Source organism: Stigmatopora argus, chromosome 12, assembly GCF_051989625.1.
Source record: "Stigmatopora argus isolate UIUO_Sarg chromosome 12, RoL_Sarg_1.0, whole genome shotgun sequence".
In the NCBI taxonomy this organism is placed as follows: Eukaryota; Metazoa; Chordata; class Actinopteri; order Syngnathiformes; family Syngnathidae; genus Stigmatopora; species Stigmatopora argus.
In genome coordinates this window covers 16,170,976-16,190,329 of record NC_135398.1, presented here as the reverse complement: position 1 = coordinate 16,190,329, position 19,354 = coordinate 16,170,976, and the positions used below count along the sequence as shown (strand labels likewise).

The 19,354-nt window shown below is 39.6% G+C and overlaps 2 protein-coding genes across 5 annotated transcripts in view; both read right to left on the bottom strand.

Moving 5' to 3' along the window:
* Positions 1-2,113, bottom strand: part of orc2 (origin recognition complex, subunit 2) — a 19,951-nt gene extending 17,838 nt beyond the window's left edge. For 2 of the 3 annotated variants that reach the window (XR_013304060.1, XM_077614340.1), the window contains exons 1-2: positions 1,819-2,113; positions 1,598-1,756 (exon numbers count right to left, since the gene is read on the bottom strand). Coding sequence is in view for 1 of the 3 variants with exons in the window: in XM_077614340.1 (XP_077470466.1) it covers positions 1,598-1,756; positions 1,819-1,888 (229 nt within the window). In the remaining 2 variants the exon portion in view is untranslated. The remainder of the gene's footprint in view (positions 1-1,597; positions 1,757-1,818) is intronic. The other variant, XR_013304061.1, reaches the window with a different exon arrangement.
* Positions 2,114-2,556: 443 nt separating this feature from the next.
* Positions 2,557-16,467, bottom strand: LOC144086175 (D-serine dehydratase). 2 transcript variants are annotated; one of them, XM_077616006.1, is made up of 10 exons: positions 16,305-16,467; positions 15,894-16,041; positions 13,013-13,142; positions 10,356-10,506; positions 10,082-10,262; positions 7,676-7,794; positions 7,469-7,595; positions 3,691-3,753; positions 3,508-3,613; positions 2,557-3,431 (listed from the first exon to the last, which is right to left on the bottom strand). In XM_077616006.1, the coding sequence occupies exons 2-10, from the start codon at positions 16,037-16,039 to the stop codon at positions 3,342-3,344; spliced, it is 1,113 nt and encodes a 370-aa protein (XP_077472132.1). In that variant the 5' UTR covers positions 16,040-16,041; positions 16,305-16,467; the 3' UTR covers positions 2,557-3,341. The 2 variants fall into 2 exon arrangements, 1 of the variants encoding a protein (XP_077472132.1); XR_013304370.1 differs by having other exon boundaries at positions 3,387-3,431; positions 3,691-3,748.
* Positions 16,468-19,354: the final 2,887 nt, after the last annotated feature.

Sequence of the window (19,354 nt, the reverse complement as noted above, 5' to 3'; positions counted from 1 at the left end):
AATAGAAGTTTTTGGTAGAATCACAGGTTCTCGTGTTTGGAGGAGAAAGAATACTGAATTGCATCCGAAGAACACCATACCCACAGTGAAGCATGGGGGTGGAAACATCATGCTTTGGGGCTGTTTTTGTGCAAAGGGACCAGGACGACTGATCTGTGTAAAGGAAGGAATGAATGGGGTCATGTATTGAGATATTTTGAAGTGAAAATCTCCTTCCATCAGCAAGGACATTGAAGATGAGCCGTGGCTGGGTCTTTCAACATGACAATGATCCCAAACACTGCCAGGGCAACAAAGGAGTGGCTTCATAAGAAGCATTTCAAGGTCCTGGAGTGGCCTAGCCAGTCTCCAGATCTCATAGAAAATCTGTGGAAGGAGTTGAAAGTCCGTGTTGCTCAAGGAATGGGCCAAAATACCAGAAACAGTGTGTGAAAAGCTTGTGAAGAGTTACAGAAAACATTTGTCCTCCGTTATTGCCAACAAAGGGTACATAAAGTATTAAGATGAACTTTTGGTATTGACCAAATACTTATTTTCCACCATGATTCTCAAATACATTATATAAAAAAAACAATGTGATTTTCTGTTTTTTCCACATTCTGTCTCTCATGGTTGAGGTTTACCCATGTTGACAATTGCGGGCCTCTCTTGCACATTTGGTGGTTGACTAAATACTTATTTGCCCCAATTTCTGAATACATTCCTTTTTACTTTACTTTGTACTTTATACGTTTTACTTTAATGTTTTTACAAGTTTCATTGTTCTATTAGCTTGGTTTCTTTCTGCTAGTTCCTTTTTTGAACCATTCAGCCATGCCTCCGCTGTCATACATGGGATCAGCTGTGAACAATATGCAGCAGAAAGAGCAACACCTTGATGCCGCTGGAAATCCGGAACTGGACAAAAGTGCCGGGAGAAGAAGCGATGCTTCAGACCAATCATTCCATCTATTATTATGGGGAAAGTGCGATCCCTTCCTGATAAGATGGAAGAGCTGTCAGCGCTTTCCAGACTGGAAACGGAGTATCTGAAGAATTGTACTCTGTTGCTGTAGATTCGTCAGCTCCAGACTACTGAGGGACTGAGGATAAGCTTGGAAGAGTGATTCTGCATATTTTCAACCTCGATCTCAGTCGGCAGAAGTTCCCCACCTTGCGGAAAACTTCCTGTGTGTGGTTCCAGTTTTATCTAATGCTACAATGTCTTTCTTTTTCTTGTGTCTCTATCCGTTTTAGCTACTGCAATCAAGATGGCACCGCTCAAGTGGCAGCCGGTAGCGGTAGCTCCGTCCGCTCTAGCACATTTTGTGTTTTTGCTTTTTTAATTGCATTTTAATATTTCTTAATACCTCCCATATACTTTGCCTTTTACTTTTGCTACTGCAACCAAGGTAATTTCCCAAATACGGGATGAAATAAAGTTTCAATCCAATCCAAATCATTTTCTTATAATTTTCTCTATTTTTTGTGTGTGTTTTCTCACATCTTTCATACAAAAGTACTTGAGGTAGAGCTTGCTGTAAAATCTTTACAAGACCCACGGAAGAATCCATATTTAATATTGAGGGACGTGTGTATTCCAAAGTTGTACGCTTACCTTCTGCAAGGTCTGCACAAAAAGCGTGAACGTAATTCTGCTCATCATGGACGCTATTTTCATCTCTTTCCCTCACTTGTGAATCCTCTCTTGCTCGCTGTCCCACCGGTTTCTTAAACGTGACCATTTTCTGGATTGCGCCTGGATTGCTCTGCACCTCTGTAACACGTAACAGATAAATCAGAAAGACAGGGAAAAAGGAAATAACTGTGAAAACATACCCTCCTGTTTGTCCACGATATGGTCCAAAACATCTCCATCCCCGATGAACTTTACCTCTAGAACACTCATGACTCCAGGAAAAGAGGCTTGATAGCACGTGTTGCACTTGATTAATACGAACGCAATAGAGTGGATGATCTCAAAGGCAAGAGTAACATAATTAACATAACCCTTAGAAACTGTAAACAATACAGGGACGAAAGCAAAAACATTAACAGTGCGGTGTGACAACGTTCAGCGCCATCACGCCGAAATTTTAAACCACGTGAATGTGAAAGTTCACATTTTGACCAATGAAAACCTACACTTGTGAAAAACAACATTTCCCAGAATACACTTCAGTGTTAATGCTGCATTCAGACGCTTGCTGTAAAAACAAGTTTCTAAAAATATTGCCGAAGACTTCGATAAATAAGTACATGCATGATATTATCATTTTAACTATATAAATATAAATATACAGTACGATCCAATGATTTGCTCTAAGACATTTTTGATTCTTGAGCGGTTAGCGCATTGGCCTCACAGCTCTGGGGTCCTGGGTTCAAATCCAGGTTGGTCCACCTGCATGGAGTTTGCATGTTCTCCCCAGGCCTGTGTGGGTTTTCTCTGGGTACTCCGGTTTCCTCCCACATTCCAAAAAACATGCATGGTAGGCTGATTGGACACTCTAAATTGAGATTAAAGCAGTTCAGAAAATGAATGAAAGTGAAATGTGTGAAAATGCACATCATGAGCGAAGGGAATCAAAATAGTTTATTAGTTATTTGTTCATAAAAAATATACCAATTGAAGCTGATACACAATATGTTTTTGTTTCAACAACACCCTTAATTCAAATTTCAATTTAAACATGTAGAAGTACAAATTATCCTTGACATGATAACACAACATCTGTTCAAAGCCACAACTTTTTGTTCATTTGCAATGCTTGAATTACTTGGTTCGTAATCAAAAACTACAATATCTACGTACTATTGGCGTTTGGCCTTGAGAATACTACTGTCAGGATCTTTCAGGCTATAATAGAACCTTTTTGGACAGCCAGGGCTTAACAGGGAAGGAATTATGGGTCTCAAGATAAGTGTGGAAAGTGTAGGACAAACAAGCATCCATGTGATAATACAAACAGAATACATGATTAGTGTGGGTAATGTCAAAAAGGTTATAGCGTGCAGGGGTCTCCAAACTATTCCAGAAAGGGCCACAGTGGGTGCGGGTTTTTGTTCCAACCTATAAGAGGAAATCTTTCCACCAATCTGGTATCTTAGAAGTGCAATAAGTGGATTGCCGTCAGGTACTTCTTGTTTCAGCAGAAACCTCATTGGTTAAACTGTTTGTGTTGGATAGGTTGGAACAAAAACCTGCACCAACAGCGGCCCTCGAAGACACGGTTTGCAGACCCCTGGACCGTTATTGGCTGGTGAGGATATATTTTGAGTATATGACACTGCATATATCTGCTTGCAAATACATGTACATACAGGTTAACAATTATAAAGCGCCCGTTATTTACATCTGTTCACCATCCACGAGTAGGTTTCCACTTCCCCATTAGAACGCCCTCTGAGTGCACATGATACACAGGATGCATAGCTGCTGTTGCACACGACTGGAAAGGAACAAGAGACCATGAGACGAGGAAACCTCACACGATATCAAATATAGTCCAGCATAAGAAAACTAACATGGTAGGGAATCAGTGTGAGCAGAGAACCCAGAGGGTACATGTTGAAATCCAGTTTTCCTGAGAGAGGCTCCACTTTTCCATGCTCCTGAGTCATGGACACAAGCCTGCACAAAACATTGATAGTCGCCTACATTCAAGTTTGCAATTAGTAATTAAGGAATTTGTTATAAATTACAATTACATCAGGTCTGGATGTCCTTCAATTACAGCATATCCGGTTGGAAGTTTCCCAGCGCCATCTAAACTTCATTTGTAAACAAACAAAATTTGAAATTAGAATTGGATTTAAAGTTCATGAGAATAAAATTCATTATTCATTTCTAAATACATAAAATACATTTGGACAGCAGTGCTAAAAACATGTAAATAGTGAGAACAATTTAGAGCTGAATTGCTGAGTTATAGCAAAATACTGTAAAAAAAAAATTCATGTCTTGAGCTAAGTGCATTTTTTGGGAAAGGACAACAACACACTTCTTTGGGATGATGATGATGTTTACTTCCATTTTACAGAACCTTGAGTGCAGTATTACGACTTGATACGTAAATATACAGTCATACCTATGCTTACAAATGCCTCTAGGCACGAAATTTTCCTGTTATGAAATTTTCAATATGCAAATGAGTGACTCCATACGAAAAAGATCCAAGTTACGAAATTCCCCAAAAAGTAAATGCATTTCCTTATCCGTTATTTTATTTTGAAAATGTTGTCGCAGATGCATTGATTCTCACTTTAGAACATCGCTAACCTCTATTGGGCTCTCATTTCATCGCTATCATTCGATCTCATATTTAATGACAATAAAAGCATTAAATTCAATTCAATTGGCTGTCTCACAACAACTACTATCCATGTTTCAATATTCTCTCTTGCATACCAGTCCACCTCGGGTAAATTATTGATTGCAATTCCTCTTATTAAGCGATTAAAAAACGTACAAATGCAACGCGGCACATATTTTTACACACGCACATGTACATGCACACACACACACAGGGCACACGTAAAAGTCTCAAATGTACCACAAAATGGACGGCTTTCATCCCTGGTAGAACAGGCTCTTGCCGCTCTCTGGCGAACAAACACAGGCATTATGTCTTCCATTATAACGGCCGCACACGGACTATTTCAGCGGCGCAGGGCATATTTTCATATGCTTTATTCATTTTAAGACATTAATAAATCATTTCCTTATAATTTTCTCTCCATTTTGAGTGTTTCCTCACATCTTTCATACAAAATTGGGACACTTTGACCAATTTTAAAGGGTTTAGTTGGTAGTTGTGTACAGACCGTGGAACGAATTAGAGAATTTACATATAAAGTACTGCTGTACTTACGAAATTGTCAAGTTACAAAAAAAGAACCAATTAATTTCGTAAGTAGAGGTACGAATGTATTTTGAAGGTAGAGTGAGGGTCCAAACAAATTTTACTAGGATGCATTGCATCCCACTTGTCCAAAAAAGAGAAATAATTATTCATTGATCCATTGGTCTGCGGACTGGGATCACTTGGTTCCGGGCCACACAAAAAATGTATTTCCATTCTAAACCTCGCTCACATGTGGTGCATTTGGTGCTGGAGACCAAGGCCTAACAATGTGCTGTACCTCAGGGTTACCAGCTGATTACACAACAAATATGGCTGCGCAATTTGAGCATGTTTCAGAAACTCTTCATTTTTCATAGCAAATGTAATGGTGCTGGACTATCGCAAACAGAGCCAGGCATAGAAAGGCTTCTTCAGACTGAATGTAAATTGTATTTCAATCAGTAATAACATTTAGATAACCCTGTTTCTATAGCTTTAGTACACAATTGTTGAATTGAATGTTTTTATTGTCATTATATAAGTATAATGAGATTTAAATAAAATATATTATTATTATATTCTATTTATATCAGAAATAATAGAATAGAGATATTAAAACCATAGTATAACCAACAATTAAAGGCATTTAAAATACAATCGCATGAGAAGAATGCTTTTGGGGTGGACAAAAAACCCATGTGCAAGATATGAGTGAAGTGATAAAAAGACACGCAGCCCAGTGATGATGACCCACAGCTGCACGTTAAGAGAACAGTGTGCATGAACTGACGATGATGCAGACAATTGGAACAACAATGTCCTTGCTTTTGCCTGGATGGAAACATAGATGAGGATCTACCGACGTCACCAGCAGTTCTGGAGGCCAATATAACAACGGACAGTACGAGGAGACAATAGTAATGTGAAAACTCTCTTGCCCAATCCAAGTCTTCCATAAATGCACTTTCACCCAATCATTGAAACACTCGAAAAGTTACTTTTCGCAGCTGTTGTAATCTCACCATAGTTCTTTAAATTAAATAAAAAAGTCCACGTTTTCTAGTTTATACTGAGCCCACCTTTCCACCCAGACTGTGGTTTATAACAAACTATATATTACTGTGGCTATGATTCCTTTGAGGAAAATGTTCTAAAATTTATAGTAACCGTAATAAGTTACTGCATCTCTGATGTTTATGATAAACCAAATCATTTGAAAATAGCATATTGAAAGAACACTGTATTGAATGTAATGATGTTTAGCAAATGGCTCTGATGTAAAAGGGGAGACGATTGATGTCCCATGTCTCCATTGTCCCTCTAGAGCAGGGGTGGCGAGCATGCGGCTCTTGAGACGCATGCAGCTCCTGGCCAAATTGAATGTGGCTCTTTGCTTCTTATCATGTTTTGTATATACTGTGGCTATTTGCCTTGTTCCGTGTTTCTCTTATTTTTATTCTCTTTTAAAACACACTCAAATTCACCAGGGCCCATTAAAAGCAAATAATACATTATATATTATTATAAGTTTTGTAAGGGGAAGAAAGTGTTATGGTGAATAATATGGTTTTAATTCTGTGTTTTTTGTTAGTCTATCAGTCTGTTTTGGCTGGTCACTGCGTGGTGTGGCTCTTTGACTCTCACAGTTGTTCGCCACCCCTGTCCTGGAGTCTAGGACAGTCCTATGGGGCCTCACCGGGCGATGGTCTTTGCTCCAACCAATCCAGCACAGACAGTTTAACCCAGGGGTCGGGAACCTTTTTGACATAGAGAGCCCTAAACAATTCATATTTTCTAATGTTATTTCTTGAGAGCCATTCTCAGAATTGAAAAGTAAAAATACATGAAAATATGTGTTTTTTTTTGTCATTTCACCACTTATAAAGTACAAAAAGTCTCTGAATTATTTTGACAACATTGTTATGCTGTTGCCAATAAATCAGTATCAATTATATTATGCACGGGACTCAGCTCTCTTACCAGTGATTTCCATATTTTACCTCACAGGTTAGTGAAGAGCCATATGCACCCATAGAAAGAGCCACATATGGCTCCCTAGCCATAGGTTCCCGACCCCTGGTTTAACCAATGAGGTTAAACAAGGTGCAGAAATGAGCATAAACAATAATAAACTGACCGCAATCCACTGATTGCACGTGCAGGAAACCAGTTTGGTGAAATTGTGTTTTTTGAAGGGGTGGAACAAAAACCCACAGCCACTGTGGCCCTTTGTGAACATTTTGCCCACCCCTAGAGTAGGAGAATAATTGTGTGGTCATGAGCTGCTCAAAGTATAAATGCATCACACGTGTCATTAACAACTCTTCAACGTTAAGATGTTTACAATACTATATTGATGACCCATACTGTATCTACTATTGCCACCTAAGACCTTTTGGTGGTTATTTCATAAATACATTTTGCTAATCTGAGTAAACTATTGATGGCATTAAGATAATATTAATTGCTAGTACACTATTATGGTACTGATGATGCCTTTTTCAGATTAGTTGATTGAAATTTTTTTGAAGAGAAAGATGAGATAAGGCTAGTCAGGTATCACTGGCTGAACTACACTGAAAATGGTGATGGTTTGTGGTTTTAGAGTCCTGCGTAAACCTAGCTACAGGATTACAGGTTACCTTAACCCAGTCCATCCACAGTCGATCAGTAGTTGGTTCCTGTGAGGACAGTGGCCAATGATTCTTGTCAAAACCCGCACAGCAATGTCTTCCACACTGCATGAGCCAATGATAGACTGCTGCACATCTACAGAAGAAGCAAGTGATGCAGTTTTACAGCAAAAGATTTAATCAATTGGGCCTCACATAACCAGTAGGTGCACATACCATAAAAGACATAGTTTCCTGGATGGACCTCGGTAAGGTGTACCATGTCTTGGACTGGATGACTACACGACGGTGTGGAGCCAATGCTGGACTTGCAGGTGATGCCAAAAATCTTTAACCTAAAAGGGAAGAAATAAGTTACAAATATCTTGCGGCGGTCAGAAAGGCCTGCTTTAATGGCTTAAATCAGGAGTGGGCAATTATTTTTTTCTAGGGGGCCACATGAGAAACAGAAAATATTGTGGAGGGCTGGACCAAAACACTGAACTCGATTCTGCATTATATATATATATATATATATATATATATATATATATATATATATATATATACACACACATATATACATACATATATATACATACATATATATACACATACATATATATACATATATACATACATATATACATATACATACATATATATATACATACATACATATGTACATACATATATACATACATACATATATATATACATATATACATATATATATATACACATGAAGAACATAATGTCATGGTTCTCTTGAATTTCCAGTTATTTCTACGACTCTGATTTTTCTCTGACAGTGATTGGAACAGATACTTCTTTGTCACAAAAAAACATTCATGAACTTTGGTTCTTTTATGACTTTATTATGGGTGAACAGAAAAAGTGATCAAATCTGCTGGGTCAAAAATATAAATACAGCAACACGAATTAGCAATTTTGGTGACTTAGAAAGTTGTGTCAGTGAAATTAGCTTCATAGCATGGCCTCTTAACTTCTTGTGAGTGATTATGAGTGACTACAGCTGGTGACTTCTCTGAGGCCATTTAAATAGGGCTCATTGGATGCAAACGCCCACAAACGCTGCAATGGGAAAGTCAAAGGAGCTCAGCATGGATCTGAAAAAGCGAATAATTGACTTGAACAAGTCAGGAAAGTCACTTGGAGCCATTTCAAAAGCAGCTGCAGGTCCCAAGAGCAACAGTGCAAACAATTGTTTGTAAGTATAAAGTGCATGGCACTGTTTTGTCAATGCCACGATCGGGAAGAAAACGCAAGCTATCACCTGCTGCTGGGAGAAAATTGGTCAGGAGGGTGAAGATTCAACTGAGAATCGCCAAAAAGCATTTCTGCCATGTATTAGAAGCTGCTGGAACACAGGTGTCAGTGTCCACAGTCAAGCGTGTTTTGCATCTCCGTGGACTGAGAGGCTGCCGTGCAAGAAGGAAGCCCTTGCTCCAAAAGCGGCACCTTAAGGCTCGACTGAAGTTTGCTGCTGATTACATGGGCAAAGATAAGACCTTCTGGAGGAAAGTTCTGTGGTCAGACGAAACAAAAATCGAGCTGTTTGGCCACAATGCCCAGCAATATGCTTGGAGGAGAAAAGGTGAGGCCTTTAACCCCAAGTACACCATGCCTACCGTCAAGCACGGTGGTGGTAGTATTATGCTGTGGGGCTGTTTTGCTGCCAATGGAACTGGTGCTTTACAGAGAGTAAATGGGATAATGAAGAAGGAGGATTACCTTCAAATTCTACAATATAACCTCAAGTCATCAGCCCGAAGATTGGGTCTTGGGTGCAGTTAGGTGTTCCAACAGGACAATGACCCCAAACACACATCAAAAGTGGTAATGGAATGGCTAAATCAGGCTAGAATTAAGGTTTTCGAATGGCCTTCCCAAATGTCTTGACTTAAACCCCATCGAGAACTTGTGGACAATGCTGAAGAAACAAGTCCATGTCAGAAAGCCACCAGAAAAATCAGAGTTGTAGAAATAACTGGAAACTCAAGAGAGCCATGACATTATGTTCTTCACAAGTGTATGTAAACTTTTGACCAAAACTGCATATATCGCACATGTCAACCTCTGCCGATAACTGCCCTTATAAATGATTATGATTCCCCTTACAAACCCCAAAAAAACCTTACAAACACCGTACGAGTCGTACGGTGTTTGCAAGGTTTTTGGGGGGTTTGTAAGGGGAATCATAATCATTTATAAGGGCAGTTATCGGCAGAGGTTGACAGGTATTGTATATATATATATATATATATAAATCATTCTCTCCATTCCCCACAAAATGGGAAGGTCCACTGCAGGAGTAACCAACTCCGGTCATTGAGGACCCCTATCCAGTTTATTTTTTTCACCTCAACCACACCTGAATGATCATCTCTGTTCAGAAGCCTGAGAACATTCCTCATTATTTGATTAAGGTGTGTTGGAGGTGGGAGATATGAAAAACAGACTGGATAGGTTCCCATGAAGACCATGGTGACCCCTGGTCCACTATATATTTACCAAAGCTGATTTGAAGATGGAATAATTTCTACCAACATAATGTGCCAAAAATGTTGAACTTTGAGAGAGTTTATAACAGCTATAAAATCAATAAATGAGTTGATTAACTTGTCCATGAATTGCATAGTAAATGTGGTGGTGTCCTTTGCAACCCTCTGAATTTGCTGGACTCCTCTGCAGTTGTAGGTGTTTCCACAGTGAGCATAAACTCCAGTTAGCTCCACACCTTCTGCCGCAGCAATAGACTGAGCCAGTCTAAGTGCCTCAGGCTCTGAATGCAGGATGCCGGCTACAATGAATGAACACAATCACAAGCTGTAATTCTGACTCTGTATATTGTTTTGTGTTAGCCCTATCTCGAGTTTCTTGAACATTTGTTTACCTCGGCCATTGCCACAGTCCAGTTTCAACCAGACATGCCACCGCCGACCGCATTTGAGGGGTCTTTTTCTGAGCTGCTCGAGAGCATCAGGATGGTCCAGTAAAACTTGAAAGAGCTCCAGTCTCTCTGACAAGATAGCACAACGCTCCACCTAAAAAAGCAAGATTGCTATGTGATTAGTTGATACTATTTACATAAAAATAAATAATGCCATCCCATGAGTTGCTACCCTTATAAATAAAGTTGTATGAAAAAGTTTGGGCACCGCTGATCATTTTCAAGATTTTCCTTTGTAAATCATTGGTTGTTCGGATCAGCAATTTCAGTTAAATACGTAGCAGACAAACACAGTGATATTTGAGAAGTGAAATGAAGTTTACAGAATTTACAGAAAGTGTGCAATACATAATTACTTCAACAAAAATTGGCAGATGCATAACTTTGGCCATCCCAACAGAAACATCACATCAATATTTCATACCTGTCAACCTCTGCCGATAAGCGTTTGTCTTGGAATGCAGTGTTCTTCTTCCGTTATGCATACCGCCCCTTGTTATGTCCAAATATAACTCCATTTTAGTTTCATCAAGCCTTTTTCCCCCCATAAAGCATCTCCTTGTGTAGAGGGTGCTGAATATTTGGATTATGGGCAGTGACACCATCTGCATCAAAATCATGTTGTAGGTCTTTAGAGCTGGTCTGTGGGTTGAGTTTGATTGTTCTCACCATGCTTCGCCTCTGCTTATCTGAGATTTTTCTTGGCTTGCTACTGTGGGCCTTAACTAGAACTATGCCTGTGCTTATTTGCATTCATTTTATTATTTGATATACATGCTAATTAGGACTTGATGAGTGTAAAAACAAAGATTTCTATCATTTTACATTGTGTAGTTTCTGAGAAAAATTATGTCCACATCAAAAGTGGACGCCAGGCCCTGGTAGTTCAAAATTTAATTTTGTAGTCTTGTGACAACCAAAAATGTGATGTCCACAGATGTGGACACCAGATCCTAGGAGGTTAAATACCCTTTCTCATGATTTGCTTAATTTGTGTATGTAGGTCAAGGGCCAATGATCTTACCAAACAAATGTTGTGTTCCAATAAATAGTGCTAAAAGAATTCTAATCAATAAAACAACTAGGGTGCCCAAATTCATGCACCTGCCTAGTTTTGTTTAATAATTATTCCACACTTTCTATAAATCTTATAAACTTCATTTCACTTCTCAAATTTCACTGTTTGTCTGCTATATGATATATTTATAACTGAAATTGCTGATCCGAACAACCAATGATTTATAAAGGAAAATTGGAAATGATCAGGGGTGCCCAAACTTTTTCATGACTGTATATTTGTATATTGTATATTTATAATGTAGTTTTGTATACTCCAACCTTTTTTGGGGCACCAAAAAAGAATTTATTGCACATTTACGAATCTTAAAGACATTTAATATTCCTACAGAGAAAATGGTTTTCTCCTAAATATTCACATTCTAAACGGGTGCTCAAACTTTTTTGCTTAAAAAACAACTTTTCAAGGAGCCAACTTTGCACAATCTACCCTTTTTTCCGGGCCAATGACAAAGCTCAGCAGTTATGTATGCTGAAGATATACCTGATGCCAGTAAGGACCGAAAGTAGTGTAGGCAGGTAGTAATCCTGCTTGGACTCGCGATGGCGCTTTTTTCCATCTTAAGTTTCATATACAATTTAATTGTATTGTTTTACTGGATCAAATCTTACTGTCATGCGATCTACCAATAGTACCTTAACGATCGACTGGTAGCTCGCGATCGACGTATTGAACACCACTGTTCTAAAAACTAGGACCACGCTGAAAAATCAGACCCCTGCCAAAGAAGGCAAATTCTCGATGTTTCTATCTTCTGCTACGTTTGACCCTTTCTCTTCCCATCATACCACCTACACTACAAATCTGAGTTACTAAATATGGTAACGCATTATCAAGTATTCCCATATTTTTCTCACCTCTGTGCCCTCATTACTTTCCCAGGTTTAATCACCAGTTTTTTTATAATAAAAAGTTTGAGATAGTACTACTAGTGGTAGGGTTGATAGATTTTTCCAACTGTCGGAGGTAATGAGGGACACCGGCATGTTTTCCGCAGTGTAACGTCACTTTTCCATTATCATGGCTCAATAAGCATTTGGAAATTAAAGTCAGCGTTGAGATGTTTGAGATGAGATGAGATGTTGAGATATTTCCTATTCTTGTTTATTTTAGATTAGATAACTTTATTCATCCCGTATTCGGGAAATTTGTTTGAGGCACAACTTAGTTTCTTATGAGTTGGATCACTATTGTCATATTTTGCACTTCAAAATTCACCAAGCATTTCTGGACTGGTGTTAGGCCATACCAGTACACTCACTCTCTTCTTATGTAGTTTTGGTGTCACACTTTATTTTTATTTGTAGCATACTGCAGTCATTACATTACAAAAAAGTTGCATTTTTAACATTATAATATATGCAAACACACAACTCACAATTGCGTAATGGATATGCATATGTTGTGACTACATTTCTCAATAACTTTATATGTATATAGTTGTATCCATGTATTTGTTCTAAAATTAATGATTTGCTTGCTTGCTTTATAATGTGGTGTATAAATTAGAACATGAAAAAACCTTATCAAAAGGTAGAGAGTAGGCATAGAGGATGTCATCAAATCCATGGTCAGCATAAAAGCAGGCCTCTCCCAGAGTGGAAACCACAATGCATCGTCGTGAACCCCCTGTCATTATGTCAGCACACTCACTGAAGATGGTCACAAACACACAGATCAGTATCCTATATGTGGCTGACTCAGTTATACTGGTTTTAGATACAAAAACTAAAATGTTGGTATCTTAAAATAAAAAATGGAAACCCTATACGTAATATGACTAAAATGACTTAAAGGTAAAAAGAAATCCCACAAAATGAATTGCTGAAAATTAAACCCGTTTTCCTTTTTTTGTCCAACCAAATTATTTTAAAAAATGATGCCAAGGTGCATGTTCATCTTGTTTTTGAATTTCAAGTCAAAATAACCCAATGGTTTTAAAACATACAAACAACACTGATGGTACAACAAAATCTCCAGACAATCTGATGGGATATCTTTGACACAGTGACTGTGGTAAATTTGTACTTGTTTTATGTTATTTTAAAATGATTTTGTTGTGACAAGGTGCAAATACAAAGGTACCTCTACTGAGGAAATTAATTGCTTCCAGAGCTTGTTTCGTAACATGGATTTTTCATAAATAGAGCACTATTTTATATGTAAATTATCTAATCCATTCCACAGTCCTAAAAAAAACAAGAAAAAATAACCTGGTGCCTAACCACCACAATCATGCAAAAACAAGTTTAAGGAGAAAATTAACGTTAGGTAACCGACACAGCACACAAACACATGCACAAAAGCACGCATCTATAAACAAATTCAAATTATGAATTCAAAAAAACTTAGCATTAAATAGTACTCCAAAGCATCAACAATGTCTCCCTTTCATCGTTCTATAGAGAGAGGAAATCCAAAGAAGTTGTCGCCTATAATGCTTCCTTCTCCTTCAATATCGTAGCAATGCCTAGTGGCTAAGGTGCACTCGCAATAGGATAGTTTCTGGGTGGGTGGGTTATGGTCGTCTGCTTTTTAATTTCATTCGCATAATTTTAAATTAAGCTTTAACCACATTCAACAAAAATGACAGCCAATGGGAGGACAGCAGAGTGTAGGGAGATTGTCAAGCAAGACGCAACGTAACCGCAACAATTTCAAAATAAAATAACGGATACACGAAATGCATTGATGTTTTGGGGGATTTCGTAACTTGGATCTTGTTTTTGTATTTTGGAAGACTAATTTGCATATCAAAGTTTCGTAACCTGAACCTTTCGTATGTAGAGGCACTAATGTTTTTTTAATAGTACAGTCGTACCTCGTCATACGACAGCTCGTCATACGACAGCTCGTCATACGACAGCTCGTCATACGACATGCTCGTGGTACGACGAAATTTTCGATCGAATAATTTGCTTGCGATACAATTAAAATTTCGAGATGCGACCAAGGAAGGTGGCCATGACATGAGAGGCTGTTTATCATTGTAGCGCACTGTCTTTTTTGCCGCATCTCTTTCGTGTATTGGATTGGATTGGATTGGATAACTTTATTCATCCCGTATTCGGGAAATTTTGTTGTCACGGTAGCAAGAGGTTGAGGATGCAGGAATAGGAAGGGCATTTTAGACATAAATAGATAGGTAAATTAAGTATAACAATATCTACGAGCACCGAACGAATTATTCAGACGAGTTTCGACCAGGAAACGCACAACGCGCATGCGTGGGAAAAAGAGGGCTTTCTGGGTAATGAAGTATACACATGCACACAGCCGATAGACAATGGCACTCTTTCTCAGAATAAAACTTGATTACCCACAATCAATACGTGGGTAAGCTCAGCTGTTGCATTTCCTGTCATTATTATCTAATACGAGGAGTATTATATTACTTCTCGTTCGCTACTCATAAGAACACCAGCGGCACTGGCTCGCAATTCCCTCTTTGTAATATTTCTGGTCGCAACTCGCTCTCATAGGCGCCGTTCAAAGCGGTTGCGACTAGAGATATTACAAAGGGGGAGTTCCGAGCCACTGATGTTCTCGTGGAGCGATCGCTAATATTACAAGACTATTTCTCGTTAGCAAGTGGTCGTGCGTTATCCTATTGTGAGGACATTTGTGTGCATCATTTTCGGAATATTTTGAAGGGAATACAACAGCAAACAGCCTATCGATAGCGAACGTGAGGGTGGAGGCGTGGCAAACAACTAACCTGAAGAGAACGAAGGTTAAAAAAAATAAAACAAAATTAGAATTCAGTTTTGTGTAAAGTTACATTAAACGCATGTTTGAGTGTGTCTGTATATATGAATTCAAGTTAATTTAAATTTGTTTGTTCCGTTTACGAGTGCGTTGTCGTGGGAAAAAAAAAAACGAACACCCTCCGCCCCCTCTGTCCGTTTCTGTCTCCCGTCGGCGAAATCCGCCCAATTTTAGTTAGATTAAACACATTTTATTACTATTAAACCACTAGTTATGTGTTACTTTGTTAATAGATGGCGAATTAGAAGAAAAAAAACATTTTTTCCAATCCAATATCCTGTTTTTGGTGTTTTTTCAGAGGGTTGGAACAAATTAATTTGTTTTCAATTCATTTCAATGGGAAACGTCCGCTCGAGTTACCAAAAGCTCGTCATACGATCTCAGTCTTGGAACGGATTACGATCGTATGTCGAGGTACCACTGTAGTCATCTTTCTGCTCTCTTTCATTCTATACATGTAACATGGTGTTCATTTTGGGTAAAAATCCTCCTCGTGCCCTGCGATCGGCTGGCCACCGATTCAAGGTGTCCCCCGCCTCTGGCCCGGAGACAACTGGGATTGGCTCAAGCGCCCCCCGCGACCCTAATGGGGATGAAGGGGTTCAGAAAACGAGATAAGAGGTGTGCGTACATACATGGTTTTGTGGGTCTTCATATGCGGGCGGAGCTTAACTCCGAGCTTCTCAAATCTTTCAATCATCCCCTGGGCATTTTTCTTCACTTTGTCCAAATCGACCACCATAGCAGGAGTACACAAGGCTGAGAGGGGCTGCCCATCCATAACTACATGATGACAACACGCATTGCAGTGACATTTTACTGCATGGCTGGCTTCAAATCACATACTGAGCCAAGTGAAATGCTGAATTTTGTAACTTTAAGTACATTTGTGAAAACAAACAACGCACCAACACAGAATGAAATTATTCGGGATATACTTGATTTTTAGCTCTGCCTATCGATAAAAGTAAAAGTCGGAGAGATAATCTGCACTTTTACATGTGGTTCACCCACTCAAATATACAGAAAGTAGACTGTCACCTTACCTATAAGCCAAACAAGCGGTTTAAAGTTCGTCAAAGTCACCTATGATCCACAATATTTATAGGAAATATAAAATTCCAGACCTGTGCTTCGCATGTGACAGTATAGATATCATACATATGAGGATCGCTGTTGTATGTGCCTAGTGAGCCCATGTGGACAGAGGTCGTCATTTGTCGGCCATCTTTAAAGACAGAGCCATTCGTGTCTCATAACATTAAAAGCAATAACCGGCAATGTAATAGAGGTCATCTTGATTAACCAATATTTGTAACAGAAATTATGAACATGAAACTCCAAACAGGAGGTCCAACATGCAATCGAACCCAGGACCCCAGAACTGTGAGGCCAACGTGTGAACCACTCATCCGCTGGGCCTCCCATGATTTGTCATTAATTTATTATTAATTATTATTATTATTCTAGTTATTATTATTGTCATCGTCGTCGCCGTCACCGTCACGAGGAGTTGCGGAGCCAGTGCCCCTGATGTTCTTATGAGCAGCCAACAAGAAGTAATATATTCCTCATATATCGCTCCAGCATTCACGCTGAGTGACGGGAAAATGCAACGCTCCGCCCAGTGCTCGTAGATATCTGTTATACACGAAACAGATGCGGCAAAAAAGACAGTGCGCTACAATGGTAAACAGCCTCTCATGTCTTGGCCACCTGGCTTTCTCGCATTTCGAATTTTTTCTCGTATCTAGAGATAATTATTTGCTCGAAATTTTACTCGTATCTCGAAATGCTCGTATGTAGGGGTGCTCGTACGTTGAGGTACCACTGAATCAGTCTCAGTCCCAGTCCCAATCCCAGTCCTAGTCCCAGGCACAGTCCCACTCCCACTCTCACCCTCACTATATGCCATTATGGCCAGTATACTCAGTATGGCCAGTATACCCAGTATGGCCAGTATACCCAGTATTGCCAGTATTGCTACTATTGCTATTATTACTATTATTACATTATGTTCTTCACAAATGTATGTAACCTTTTGACCACAACTGGATGTGTATATATGTATGTATATGTCTCTCTCTCTGTCTGTCTGTCTGTCTCTCTCTCTCTCTCTCTCTCTCTCTCTCTCTCTCTCTCTCTCTCTCTGTCTCTGTCTCTCTCTCTCTCTCTCTCTCTCTCTCTCTCTCCGTCTCTCTCTCTCTCTGTCTCTCTCTCTCTGTCTCTCTCTCTCTCTCTCCCTCCCTCTCTCCCTCCCATTCCCTCCCCCTCCCTCCCTCTCCCTCTCCCCCCTCTCCTTCCCTCTCCCTCCCTCTCCCCCTGATTATCTCGACCACATCGACACTCCCATGGATTTCCAGACTATGTGGAACCTTTTGGAATCTCATCGATACCTGACTTTTGAGGCCTTCGAGGGTGACTTTGGTCTCATCGTCAACAACTGCCTCAAGTACAATGCCAAAGTCACGGAGCTGGATGTTCAAATACGGTTAACAGCAATAGAAAACAGGAGACATTCTAATTGGACAGAAAAGCAAATTAATGCAACTATTTACTTTTAAAAAAAATGTTTTATGTATACACATCCATAGTCTCTTAAATATTCCTCCTTTCCATTAGCCATTTTACATTTAAAAAAAAGGTAGTAACTCCTGAGTGTTTCAGGGTGGCAATATTGGGGTAAAGATGAATAAATCTGATATCCCGTGAGAAAATCCACCTGCACAAGGATTACTCTTGATGAACTTGACTGAACCCCTCCCTCCCTCTCCCTGCCGCTCTCCCGCCCTCCCGCCCTCCCGCCCGCCTCGCTCCCTCTCTCCCTCGCTCTCTCGCACGCTCTCTCGCACGCTCTCTCGCACGCTCTCTCGCTCTATATACACAGATATACATATATATATATATATATATATATATATATATATATATATATATATATATATATATATATATATATATATATATATATATATATAATTTTCAATATCATTATTATCATTATAATTATCATCATTATTATTAATTATTATTATTATTAATTATCATTGTCATCTTCTGCTTATCAGACGTCGGGTCACAGGGGGAGCAGGTTCAGCAGGGAAGCCCAGACTCTCCTCTTCCCAGCCACTTCATCCAGCTCTTCTGGGAGGATGCCAAGGCGTTTCCGGGACAGCCGGGAAACATAGTCTGCCCAGCGTGTCCTGGGTCGTCTTCAGGAGGCATCCTAATCAGATGCCCCTCTCGATGCGGAGGAGCAGTGACCCTCTCCCGGATGGCCAAGCTTCTCACCTTATCTCTAAGGAAGAGTCCAGACATCCTGTGGAGAAAAGTCATTCCAGCCGCTTGTATCCGCTATCTTGTTCTTTCGATCATGACCCGCAGCTCATGACCATAGATGCGGATAGGAATGTAGATCAATCGGGAAACAGAGAGCTTCACTACACTACGATGGACCGATGTAGTGTCAGCATCACTGAAGATGCTGCACCGAGTAATAATATTGCTGATATATTTGAAGAAAAAAAACAATTCAAGAATGTATGGAAATAACTCATCTCATCTCATCTCATTTTCTGAACTGCTTTATCCTCACTAGGGCCACAGGGCATGGTGGAGCCTATTCCAGCTGACTTCGGGCCAGAGGCGGGTATACTCTGAATTGGTGGCCAGTCAATTTCAGGGAACAAGGAGACCAACAACCCTTCACGCTCACACTCATACCAAGGGGCAATTTAGAGTGTCCAATCAGCCTACCATGGATGTCTTTGGAATGTGGGAGGAAACAGGAGTACCTGGAGAAAAGACACGGGGGGAACATGCAAACTCCACACACATGGCCCGACCTGGATTTGAAACCAGGTTCCCTATTGTGAGGCCGACGCGCTAACCACTCAGCCCCCCTTGTATGGAAATAATAATTTAGGGTCTTTTAAAGAGGTTTACATATGCCACAAAATGTCCTCCTTTACTATATATAATAACAATGACGTTTCAGTTCGGGAGGTGTGACAGTTACTGTCCACTGCTTCTGAAGGGTGCATTTGTTGGACATTAAGAAATTTGCTATCCTAATTGTACAATGCAACTTGCAGTG

Coding starts and splice junctions, on each gene's coding strand:
- LOC144086175 (XM_077616006.1), bottom strand. CDS start 16,039: ATGGATGGGCAGCCCCTCTCAGCCTTGTGTACTCCTGCTATGGTGGTC. Junction 10,507..13,012: donor ACTCTCTACCTTTTGATAAG/GTTTTTTCATGT, acceptor TTGCTTTTTTAG/GTGGAGCGTTGTGCTATCTT. Junction 7,596..7,675: donor AGGAAACTATGTCTTTTATG/GTATGTGCACCT, acceptor CTTCTTCTGTAG/ATGTGCAGCAGTCTATCATT.